Source organism: Pyxicephalus adspersus, chromosome 2, assembly GCF_032062135.1.
Source record: "Pyxicephalus adspersus chromosome 2, UCB_Pads_2.0, whole genome shotgun sequence".
NCBI lineage: Eukaryota > Metazoa > Chordata > Amphibia > Anura > Pyxicephalidae > Pyxicephalus > Pyxicephalus adspersus.
This window is the reverse complement of record NC_092859.1, coordinates 7068149-7080999: the sequence shown is the minus strand read 5'-3', so window position 1 is coordinate 7080999 and position 12851 is coordinate 7068149. Positions and strand designations below refer to the sequence as shown.

General features: G+C 38.6%; 1 protein-coding gene and 2 non-coding genes across 4 annotated transcripts in view; 1 reads left to right on the top strand and 2 right to left on the bottom strand.

Annotated features, from left to right (window-relative positions):
- The window catches only part of GUCY2D (guanylate cyclase 2D, retinal), a 28480-nt gene that overhangs the window by 4411 nt on the left and 11218 nt on the right, over positions 1-12851 (bottom strand). For both annotated transcript variants that reach the window (XM_072399362.1, XM_072399363.1), the window contains exons 4-15: positions 11880-12231; positions 10630-10714; positions 9571-9664; positions 6744-6875; positions 5368-5448; positions 4029-4205; positions 3508-3664; positions 2362-2511; positions 2004-2152; positions 1410-1573; positions 1093-1285; positions 840-1014 (exon numbers count right to left, since the gene is read on the bottom strand). In XM_072399362.1, the coding sequence (XP_072255463.1) occupies positions 840-1014; positions 1093-1285; positions 1410-1573; positions 2004-2152; positions 2362-2511; positions 3508-3664; positions 4029-4205; positions 5368-5448; positions 6744-6875; positions 9571-9664; positions 10630-10714; positions 11880-12231 (1909 nt within the window). The remainder of the gene's footprint in view (positions 1-839; positions 1015-1092; positions 1286-1409; positions 1574-2003; positions 2153-2361; positions 2512-3507; positions 3665-4028; positions 4206-5367; positions 5449-6743; positions 6876-9570; positions 9665-10629; positions 10715-11879; positions 12232-12851) is intronic.
- Positions 8088-8161, bottom strand: TRNAI-AAU (transfer RNA isoleucine (anticodon AAU)). Its single transcript has one exon. It is a non-coding gene; the product is annotated as a tRNA-Ile (tRNA).
- On the top strand, positions 8333-8404 carry TRNAW-CCA (transfer RNA tryptophan (anticodon CCA)). Its single transcript has one exon. It is a non-coding gene; the product is annotated as a tRNA-Trp (tRNA).

The following is a 12851-nucleotide window of genomic DNA, read 5'->3' as shown; positions in this document are numbered from 1 at the left end:
TTTAACAGGTCTACCAACAACATACGTATATTGGGTGAGTCCCCAAGTAAAAGACACAAAAACACGTACCCCATCCCTTATTAGGATGCAGAAACAAGGGGTTCAAAGACAGTGGGACATTAAAGGGCAACATCATAACAATTTTAAAAAACAAAACACACTTACTATAAACATAGTAAAATAGTGCATCTATAGTACAGATAATAAAATCTAATCTATAGGTGTTTTTAAATATCTTGTAATTGAAGGATGAAACCAGTGGAAAAAGCTTTCACTAGAAAATAGGTTATTTTCATTTGGCACGTTTGGCAGAAAGTAGCTGTTCGGGTGATCCTTTCAGAATACTGATGTGGTGATTCTATCATGCTAAAGATCTCCCTTGCCATATGAGCCTCTACCTCTTTCCTTTGTTGGTGGTACTTTGTGCAGATTCAGGAGATTATGGAACCCTTGTCTTTCATTCCTGAGGAAGCAACCTAGTTCTTTGAAATGTGTTGAATGAAAACAACTTATTTTTTGTGAAAGTTTTTTACCACTGGGATCATCCTTTCACAATAATTGCAAGGTGTTTAAAAATACCTATAGATTATATTTGACCGTATTTCCTGTACTATAGATGTACTACTTTACAATGTTTAAATAAATGTTTTGGCTTTTTTTTAATTGTTATGTTGTCACTTTAAAGTCCCACTTACTTTGAATCCCCTGGTTTGCATTCTATTGGGCTACCAGTAACAACTAATAACATAAAAAAACTGAACAGGCAAGACCTCAAAATTCAAGGTTTTGGTCCTTGGATAAATGCATCAAATATGTTGAGTTATTGGGGTTCCTCTTACCAGAGTGGAGTCCAATGCGTATCCGGACAGGGACTTCAGGCATGTGCCTCATTTTAAAAGATCCCACAGAGCTAAGGATATCCAGGGACATGTTGGCAATTTCAGCTGCATGGCGATTCCCGTTTTTTTTTGGAAGTCCAGAAGCAACCATGTAGGCATCACCAATGGTTTCCACCTTTCCAGAAAGAAACACACCACTTAATTCTTTAGTCATTTCCATAAGAAAAAACTGGGAATAAGAGTATGCTTTTACCTTGTAGACATCATGGGATCCAATAATTGCATCAAAAAGTGTGTAGAGACTATTGAGAAGTTCAACAACTTCAATGGGTTCACTGAGGGAGGAGATGGTTGTGAAACCAACGATGTCACTAAAGTAAATTGTGACTTGGTCAAAATATTCTGGCTCCACAGGAGTACCTGTCTTCAGAGCTTCAGCTACAGACCTGGGGCAAAAACAGAAACAATAAAATGTGGAAAATAATGTTGACGACTTGCTCTACAACACATACAGCAGGTCTCTGCACAATCACAACACAAGGGATCTTGTCCACTTTCTATCCCACTCACGGTGGAAGCATCTGTGTCAAGAGTTTGTCGGTCTTTTGCTTTTCAACTTCCAACTCTTCGGTTCTCTCTCTGATAAGATCCTCTAAGTTACTAGAATACTGTTCTAGCATTCGGAGCATTGAATCAATGATGTTTGTTTTGCGTCCACGATTTATTGTCTTAAACTAGATTGAGAGAGAACAATTAAAGAAATGTAAAAGGTAATGGGAATGAAATACTTTTTTGCTCTACTTTTTATTTTACTTTAGCATAGGGATTTTTTTATTCAACCCCTGTTAGGTTCTATTTTTTGCCATCTACCCCCCAGATGTTGGTAGGTACAAAAATATAGGAATATTTTAAGATTTAAGACTTGTCTCTAAAATAAGAAAAAAACAGCTGTCACGCAAGCAAGTGCCCCATTGGAAAGCTTCTTCTGTATTACTGTTTTGATGACAAGTACAAATGAACAAACTTGTCTACGTTTGGATCGTGAACGGTTTATAAAACAGCTTTTGAAGTTTGTGTGCCTAAAAGTTCTAATGCAAGAGGTATTAAGTATTTAAATAAAGGTACTATTAAAAAACAAAGAAGCAAAATGATCAATAGGTTTACCTGGTCAAAGATTTGGTCAACGTTGGGTCTTCTTTCAGGGTGTTCACTCCAACACTGCTTCATTAAATGGATACACTCTGGAGGAGCCTGGTCCAAGGAGACCGAAGGGCGACAAAGCGGGGGAGGACGGCGAACCTTACGGATTATTTCTAAGAAGCATGGGTAAAATCAAAATAAAAAAGCTTAAAAATTACTGGAGGCTTTTTTTAAAGAAATGTGTTCATCATATTTTATGGTTTTATGACTATTAGGTTCATATATAGGAATGAAATATAGTATGGGAAAAATGATAGCATGATAATACAACCAAATACTTCTAGTAAGACAGCCAGGATTTGACTGATTTTTAAAGTCTTACCTTCAGCAGAAAGTTCCAGCATACAATAAGGACCTCCTCGTATGATAACCTCCTGCATTATTATGGCAAAACTGTAGACATCCCCTCTGTAGGTTCCCTTATGATTTACCAGTGGATCACGTAGGAGTTCAGGTGCTGTCCAGAACAAATCTGAAATCAAAATTTAAATTCAAAATTCAGGTCTGGAAGATGTCTGGTTACCACCTTTATGTTAGTGTTAAATAAAGAGATGGTGGTGGGGGGCAAAGCTTTGATTGTGGCCTCCATGCTATTTATTATTATTACACAGTATTTACATATCACCGACATATGACGCAGCACCTTTCATATCCCACCTCAAAAATGAGAATAGATTTAACTACTGATCAACACTAAACGTAGCAATGAGGTTCAGGTTTGACACTATTATGAGTTTAAGATAAAACTCTGTATTGGCCAAAAAGATTGCGAGTTTTCCACCAGGAGAACTAGGAGGAACGACCTATAATGCAGTACATAGTCTTTGCTCCTGGTCAGCCTGGTGTATCAAAAGGACCCGTAATCTGAAAGAGCTTTATGTATATATTTTTAACATAATTTTAACATTGGTATATGTCCAAGATGGCTATATTTTTTGGGCAATAATTTGCCTATTAGCCCTACAAATAAGCAACATTGAATATCAAGTCCCCCCCCCCCCCCACTAGACTGTCATTGGGATCCACTGACAACATTTAAAAAGTTTGTAAATTGTTTCCAGGCAAAATAGCCCAAGAAACTTCACAATTCACTTTGCACATAGAATATCATGCAACAATCCCTCTTAACAATCTTTCCTTTCTTTGTAGGCTCTCAGTTGGTGGACTCTTTACTATCAATATCACAAAGAATATAACAAACAAAATGGGCCTCTATAAAAACATATTAATTTACATGTTCCTACCAGGGAATAATCCCAAATAAAGAGATTTGGTTGTAATTTGTGGTTGTCATTTTTGCATTAGTCTAGCTGATCAAAATCACAATTAGTAATTGATAGATTGAAAGCTCCAAAACACTGCATCCATGTGTATGAGAATCTGCCCTTCTAATCCATTTTTTAGACCTTGATCAATATCATGATAGTGGAAGTCACATCTACATCTAAAAAAATGTTTGTTTCTGTACCTTCATGTTGGGGATCTGCTGCAGTAATTCTTTGAGCTACGTACAATTCATTAATTCCGTAGTCTGTTAATTTCAACACAAACCTCCCATCAACAACACAATTCCTAGACTTCAGATGCCCATGAACAATTTCACGATGATGGAGGAACTTCAAGCCCTGAAAATGACCATACAAATATAATTTTATGAATATTATCTGTAAATTGGCCTTGAAGTGCATGCAAACTCACTTAGGTCAATCTCTAAACTTCCCTTATTTAGTTATTTAAAATATTCCAGGCACAAATATATTTTCTTAAGATTTGAGGATATACACAGATTTACAGTACTAAAAAAATCAAATACCCTGCTAATGATATCATTTTAGAATTGCAGTTTATTTCTATGTCATGACAAGGCTTCATTTAGTTTGCATTCCTTATTATATTTTGGGCCTCAAATAGGAGTTTTTCATATGACCCAGAAAACACCAGTTGGCATGACGTCTGTAAGGATTTTATTGTTTAGTATCCTTCTCCTACCTTGATGAGATCAAGAAGAAGGGATGATTTAAACATCCAGTCAAGCTTCATGTCCTGATTCTGAATGAGGTCCTCAAGACTTCCACGAGAACAATGTTCTGACACCACTCCAATGACACCCATGTCACTGAACAAACCCAAGTACAGGTTTACATTTTCGTGGCGAAGTTCACGGAGCTGAGGAACAAAACACACAATTCATAATTAAATACGATGTACGGATCAAACAATTGTATCTGCTAAAAGTTTAGAGGAAGGCTTGGACAAGCTTTTAGTTTAAGAGGTAAATTAGGTAAATGAAAGTGGAAGAGGAAGACTATGAGCTGGTATTTGGAGGTGGAATAGAAGGATAGAAGGACGTAGATAAGGTTTTTGTCACGTATAACAGGGAGGGGAGGGAAACAGAAAGGTGTATATACTACTAGGCCTCAAATGACTAGGGAAAAGGGAATGGTCACCCCTTGCAGACACCCTAACCTCACCCTAACTCCTAACCGTATGAGCATCCCCTGATGGTAGGAAAGCTCATACTCAGGAACCTGGGCCCTACTAGCCCTGAATAGCCCTGGCAGTAGTGTCTGGCTTGAGACTGCTGGTTCCTTCCCCTATGAAGGACCCAGTGTCTCCCTGAGGCCTAGTAAACAACTGAATAACACAAAACACCAATACACCAAAACACCAAAAGTAAAGCAACTTATCTTAGCAGATATCAACAGGAACACAGGATAGCTCAACACTCCAGCTATTCACAACCCAGCAGTGAATATCAACCGCACAGCATGAAGTGTGAGGCTAGACTAAATGGAGGAGCAGTAATGACCAGCACCTGCAGCTGATGTAAGGGGAGTGGTCATTACAAACAACAACACAGAAACAAGTAAAACCAAAGAGGCTGTCAGATATTCACATATGCAGCTTGTCTGACAGATCCTCAAACTTCTGTCACGGAAGGGACCGTGACAGTTTTACTGGACAGGAGAATGTTGAGGAAATGCTTAAACATTTTTAGTGTTGAGGTTGTCCTGTTAGGATGAAGAAAACTCCAAAAAATTGGGGTTGACGTGGACCACACCATCACAACTCTCATTGGATCCCCCTTGGAGGTAAAGACTATGGGACAGATAGAAGGATAGAAAGGCGTGGATAAGTATTGAGGACATGTTTAAATGTTTTCAGTGATCAGGTTGTACTGATAGGATGGAGACAATGATAAAAAATTTGGGTTGACTGAGACCACACCACCACAGCTCTCTTTAGACCTTCCATGGAGGTAAAGGGGATAGGATGGGTTGGATATTTTTAACCAATGGCCTGTTATACATTTTCTTCTTTGACGTACCATACAAAACACGTTCTTTGTGGACGGCCGAATATCGCTATGCTTCTCACCAGGAAATCTTTTAAGCCATATCCAGTCCCCCTGAGAAAAAGAAAGAGAGAACCTCAAATAATATGTTCTGTCCACGGATCTGTCCAAAGTAAGACCTAAAGCAATAGCAGTGACATTACGACTGGGCTGTACATAGACTGTTCAGAAAGAAAAGCTGTGAGAGCAACCCAATAAGCCAATCCAAATCAGGCTGAATGAATCTGAACAATGATTATATGAGCTCAACCATCATTGTTTAGATTTATTCAAACAACCAGATAAAGGGGTAGCCGAGGACAGCAGTCCTTGGCCGAATGAAAGGTCGAGATCTTCGACTCGTCAGATGGAGATCCTATAGGTATAGAAAGAAAAGCAGTGGTACTAAATATGAAGCTGCCAGTGCTGAAATGATTCACCATGGAAAAAAGATATGGTTGGATCCTGCAAAGAACAATAGACGAGTATTGAAAGAAACCAAGAACCCTACCTTTTATTTTAGGATTCTATCTATTATTCTGTATTTATCTGGCTCAAAAAATTTATATATGCAATTACCATAAATATAGACTACTACTATTGACTGGCCAAAAATAAACTCTGAAGGGACAGTGTTGTGATCTGGAGTGCACAGTGTGCCAGTGTTATGCTTTTGGGTGCTTGAGAGGTCAATGGTATGTTCCAGCATTTCTGTGGGAACAGTGTTATGCTCTGGGTTGCCTGTGGAGGCAGTGTTATGCTCTGGGTTGCCTGCGGGGCCAGTGTTATGATTTGGGATACCTGTGGGGCCAGTGTTATGATTTGGGGTGCCTGTTGGAGGCAGGGCTGCCTGGAAGGGGAGGGTTATGAACTAAGCTATGATCTAGGGTTGTTTCAGTTGGTCAGGTCTGGGTTCAGCAATGTTGTGTGCCTAAAAAATTAGGTCAGATGACTACCTGAAAATCCTGAAGAACCAATGGATTTTTTTTCATCCCTGGTGACCTGGGCTTATTCCATTACCAAGGCCAAGATTCATTGGGCTCAGATTCCAGACCTGAACCCCCTTGAGAATCTTTGGGATGACCTGGACAAGACTTTACACAGTGCTCTCCCATCATCAATACAAGACTTGGGGGAAAATTATTGCAACTGTGAATGGAACCACAGCAAACTCAACTGTAATCAAAGCTAAAGATGGGCTAATAAAATTTTAGAATGTGCAACTTTTTTTTTCCGCCTGACAGTGTATGTACAGTATATACATGCTATGTGCTAAAACAGGAGCCATTTTTTTTATTCTTTTATTAACTTAATAAATGATCATTAAGTGCTGGAAACCAATTTGTTGCCACTGGATAATAATAGCTTACCTCATATACAGCCACACTTGTAGTATAGGGTGTGGCTGCTGCCATGCTTTTACCAGAGATCGAGTGACGGGGAGTTTTCATTTCACTTACACTTTTCCCTAGTAAGCTGGATCTGCTGCCATCAGTCATTTTCTAAAAATAAACCCAAAACAATTACATGTGAATGCACGCATCCTAATGTTAATATTTTTGATGATTTCCAATGTTTTTATAGCATTAAAGAAACCAGTATACAGAGAAAGGACAAGGTTGCCATTATTGCCCTTTGCCTTTTAAATAGTATAGTAATAGTACATTTATATACATTTCCAATTGATCCCATACATTTTTAATTATATTTATCCATAATTAAAGCAAATTCTGTATTGCATAAAAAGATAAAAACATTTCCTGCACTTTCTTTTTTACAAGTTAAAGTATTTTGAACTTTTGAGTTATGATGAATCTTAAATGTTCTTTTGTGCATTATTGCTGGCCACCAGTAAAGCGCTGTGTCATCATGTAAAGGGTATAACAGTTTTTTTTGTATGCTTTTTACATGAGGGCATAGTGCCATCAAGCTGATGAAATAAACAAAAAATGAGAAAGTAAATATCCATATACTCAAGTATAAACCAAGATTTTTTTCTATTGGTATTTTCAGATCAAACAAATCTCAGTTTATACTCAAGTATATATGATGTTTAGTTTTCCCACATTATAAACCTTACCTTGGCTCCTGTTCCTAAAGCTGGACCAAAAATTTTACATGAGGCCTGTACATCTTAAGTTTTAGTTTGCCACTTATTTGGATACCCAGATGGTCTGGGCAGACATTGAATACCAAGGTATTATTAACACCATGATTTAAGCAAGCTAAGCAGCTTGAGATTTTATGTCTAGCTATCTAAATATATACTGCAGTGCATTTGCAGACTATGCAGACTAGGGGAATGCTTGGGATACTTTTCTTGGGGAAATGTGATAGCTGTTTGTAGTAACTTTCTAAAAAAAAGTCCATCAATCCATAAGGACATTGGAGTATGGGAAGATTTCAGAGGCAGTCACCTAAATGAATAAAATATTTACAATTATACCTACAGTAAAAAATTAGAGAAACTAGAAAAAGATAGAAGCAACTTAACTAACATCTTAACATATACCGAGTAATAATAAGAAATTAAAAAACAGAAATAAAAGGTTCAAGGTGTTTAATTAATTAACTAGTGATATAATTTGGTAGCAGTAAATATAATTATTTTGTGTCCTGAAGGAGAAATGGAAATTTTGCTGTTTTTCAAATAAATTTATTTTTTTCATGACATGATACTCATGGTAAAACACAATAGCAGAAACAAAAGGAGATGGCCCGTACGGGGATCGAACCCGCGACCTTGGCGTTATTAGCACCACGCTCTAACCAACTGAGCTAACCGGCCACAACTGTTTAGGTGGCCTCTGGATTGTAGGGAAATATATAGTTAAAATAGTTTTTGTATTGTAGTGTGTGTTTTATATATTTTATACAGTCTACATAAACATTACCTAAATTATTAAGCAATGATAAAACACAATTACACAAAACCTAGACACACACATTTAGTATGGCAGACCTCGTGGCGCAACGGTAGCGCGTCTGACTCCAGATCAGAAGGTTGCGTGTTCAAATCACGTCGGGGTCAAGTGAATTTTTTAGCAGTTCAAGTTGGCAACAGCCTAACAGTACTACAGTAGTATTCTAGGAATATCTCACACAGCAATACTGTAGTTTCCTAATGTGAACTGAAAGGAAGCCGACCTTACCAGGAACAAGCATATATAATTGGATTTTACAGCAGACCCCTAGAAATCAAATCCCTCCATAGCCTGGAACAGAGTTTCCTCATTAGGGAGAAGATGGGTCCTCTCTTAGCCCTTCCTCCTCAAAGACTGGCTTTTTGGGGAACAGGTCCCCTTTGAGAAGGCTATGTGCCTAAAAAAAGGCCTCTCAACTAAAAACTTGTGTGTCTGTAGGGCCTCAGCTGATGACTTCCAGCCTTGAAGATGAAGGAGCCCTCATAGAGTTTGGATATTCCAACACTTTTTGTCCTATCTCCCCATTTCTAGGTAGGAACCGTAAATGCAAGATCAAGTATATGATCCATCCTGGGGACGAAGTTATCCTAAGGGTCAGTTCCACAAGGGGTATTCTTATGGCTTCTCATGCCTAGGACAGACTTTCAATGACTTTTGCCAAAAACAATCATTTATGATCATTATGGTTGAGTTAAAACAATGGCTGTATAGCCAAAGATCTCTGCCAAGCAGCCTACTCTGTTATAAAAGGATGGAAGGATTATGTGTTCTACTGTGGAGACATCAAATCAAATTAATAATGTCATTGGCCAATTGGTGATCCATTGAAATGTATCCGAAACAACCTTATCATGTAATGTATATTGGAAGACACCTGTAAAAGAATTTCAACCAAGATGTTGATGACCTTTTGATTTGGGCAACAAAAATCTAGTGTCAGACAAAAGCAATCAAAACATAGAACATCGGGGAATTTGGTCTATTGGCTCTCACTTGACAGAGGCTTTGAATCTTACTTGGATACTGTGGATCCTATGGATGTAAGGTAAGGATCATCTCACAAGTCCCAGCACCCGAAATAACTTTAAAACTCCATGCAGCCTTCAACTTGTACCTTCTATAATTGTATTCTTGGCTGTAACAAAGGCCAACCTGATATGACCCCATTGACTGATGTGTACAATTGTGTAAACAAAACATCTTCTAAATAACTTTTTGGATTTTGACTCTATTCTCCGTTCCATAAATCTCCCACCAGCCATGGAGGTCTAACCTTTTTGCTCTGCGTGTGAATAAAGACCAAGTCATCCATATTTAGGATAATTTTATTGGGACCTCTCGAAAGTTTTGCTTGCTGAATTCTTCTCCTGAAAACAAAATTAATATGAAATAGAAAGATGCCAAATAAGAAAAGGACATAGAACAATTTTGGTAATTTTACATGTGTAAAATTTGCTTGGCATGCACAATATTGTAAAACTGTGTTGTGTCTCCAACATCTACATGAAATGTTTTGTCCCCAATTTTTGACATTATATCCCTTTTTCTATTTTGGGTTGTTTGCTTCCATCATTTTATCTTTCTAAACCAAAGTGGATCTTAAGGATTCCAAACCTTACACATTAAAAAGTACCATTGTTGCTCTGTAGTCCCAGCTCTGGTCCACTTCACCATCTACTACAATTTGCCTATTGGTCCATTAATGTGCTATACAGTTTTTTTATATTGTGCTTTTTAGTCTTTTGGGCCACTCTGGATTAGATAGATGAAGTGGCTGTCTTGGGTGCTTCAGCAGGAGGAGGTACAGGAAAGGGCAGGATTTTCAATTTACGTTGGGTTGGGTGGTGGAGGTGGTAGCACACTTTGGTCTTTTGTCCCTAGGACCCTATCCCACATTGACTACAATGCTTGCAGCATACCTGTTCCAGGTAATAGCTCATTAAGTAATTAAAGCAAAGGGTTTTAGAGCAAATTGGGCCTGGAGCAACGTAGCAGCTTTGGTCAACCAAAGCTTTGACAATATTCCTAAGGATGACAAAATGCACAAGGAAACCACACCATTTGCATTTAATTTCTGCAGGAGAATAAAGTTGTAGCTGGGACCCCTCGGACACCCATCAAGCACTAGGTTCCAGCCCATGTTGCCTTGAGAATGTACCTGCTGTAACTGAATCCAAAAGATCAATATGTTCAGCAGCAGGATGGCACATAGTACCTTGTGTATTTTTACCAGTATTCTTTAAAACTCTCAACTACTGTTACTTTATTGATCACAGACTGGAAAACTCCCCTGTGCACATACCCACCCACTGTGACCGGTGCAGCACCATACCTTATGTAGAAGGCGAGAGATGCTCCACAGAAAATAACGCTTGCAACAAGGATGAAGAGCAGGAGCACAAAGGCTGGGTCCACACCTGCCGGGAAAAATTGGGGTGCAAATAATTTTACTTATTGATAAAGATCTTTTTTTTTTGTGCCAAAACTACACCAATAACTCAAACCCATTAAAAAAATTTAAACTAAATCTCTACCAGGATCTATTCAGAAAAAAATGCACCATAATTGCAATATTTACTTGCTGGACATTTATTCATCTAAATTTTACAAATTTCGCACATCGTTTTTAAAAAGGATTTCCCCATCACAAGTTCTATACACTTCTGATAGAACAATGTTTCTCAACGAGGTTCTTCTAGAGGTAGCTAGGGGTATTTGAGCAATGAGCAGTTTATCGCTCTTAGGTCAGTTACCACCAACATCACCTATTTTTTGACTGAGGTGGCAGCTTCCCCAATAATCAGCAATGTAAGAGGCATTCTTCCCAATGACCACAAAGCCAATGTACCGTGAGATGTGAATATAGTAATTATATAGAGTTCCCGATTACCTGAAAGTTATTTCAAGGGTTCCCCTATGTTGAAAGATCGAGAAACACTTCGATAGAAACTGCAGGCATTATGTGGGCTGAATCCATTGGGCCATAATTTTCTAATAAATGTGGCTGAAATTAGGATTAGGTCAAGGGTTATGATGAAGTTATTGGTTATGGTAAGAATTATATTGAAGTTTAAGAGTGAAATTAGATTCAAAGCAAATTTGTTCATGTCCAAATAATAGGTGACATTGCTAATGGAAGCCTATGGCCTGGTAAGAATGTGCGGGAAACTAGAGGGGATCCAAGACTACTAATAAGTGCTGGATCTTTCAGAGTGACCTGGCATTTGGTTATATTGTTATATATTTCTACATTTATATTCAGACAGCTCTAGGTTCCAGTATTTTATTTGAAATGGACAATTTTACCAAACCTTTTTTTTTTCCATTGGTTGAACTCAATGGACTTTTTTCAATCTATGTAACTATACTTGGTAAAATGGTAATGGTGATATAGAGTCACTGAAACATTTTTGGGGGGTTGGTGTCAATAACAAATCTGCTAAAATATTTTGCTCTGTTTCTCCCATACCAAAAACAACAATGGAAATTTTGGATATTGGTCAAGCCAAAAATGTAAAGCCCTTCGTTGGTTGATAATAGACATTTAAAAGTTGTATGCCAGTTTCCCACGCACGGACCTACCTCCAATGCAGATCGAGCTTCGATCGAACCAACAGTCAGAGTCGGTGCCTGGGTGGTGGTTAAAAGGATAGTGGATTTTTCTCAGATAGTGGAGGTCTCCTGTGGATGGGTTAATGGTATACACAGGGGTCAGAATCCGAGTTTCTCCATCTGTATCCAGAATTACATAGGGGGTATTTGAGTCTGCATCTTCATCCAGGGTTATTGGGAACCCAAAGCCCTCCAACTGTAGGTTCTGGGAATGTCGTTCTATGGAGGAGGCGGTCACCTTCTGTCCTGATCTGTAGGCTTTCTCAATAACTCTGGCCATGAGGTAGATGGCGTTGTAGATTGTTGCAAAGAGTGGAGATACCTAGCAATACACACATTATATAAAAGGTCATCACCCAAAGCATCTTAGGTCTTCCATGTATCTATATATGTATATATATTTGCATATAGAAATCCCATGAACTCCTAAAACAGGGGTGTGAAACTCTGGCCCGCAGCATCCTTTCTTTTGGCCCCCAAAGGAATCCTAAATATGAATTGCAGCTGGCCCGCTGCTGCATTGAAATAGCGCCGCTACTACAATTCCTGGCATCACTGAGGTCTATAGACCAGCGGCCTCTCTGCCTATGCGTGGCCCTGCATTGGACAGTTGCATAGATGCAGGGAATTGTAGTAGCGGTGCTATTTCAGTGAAGAAGGACTTCCAGCCACTAATAACATTAAGCCCCGCATTTGACTGTTTTCTTGACGCAGGGAATTGTAGTAGCAGTGCTATTTTAGTTATAAGTTTGGCCCGTGACTTTGTCTAAGTTTTTACTTTTGGCCCACTATGTATTTGAGTTTGACACCCCTGTCCTAGAAGGTCTACAAGGATATGCCAAAGTCACATCTTGATAATATTGGTGGCTATTCTGGTAATAAAAGCCTAGCTTAGTATCTCTCAATCCAGGGTTCCACAGAAACCTGGGGTTTCTTCAGAGA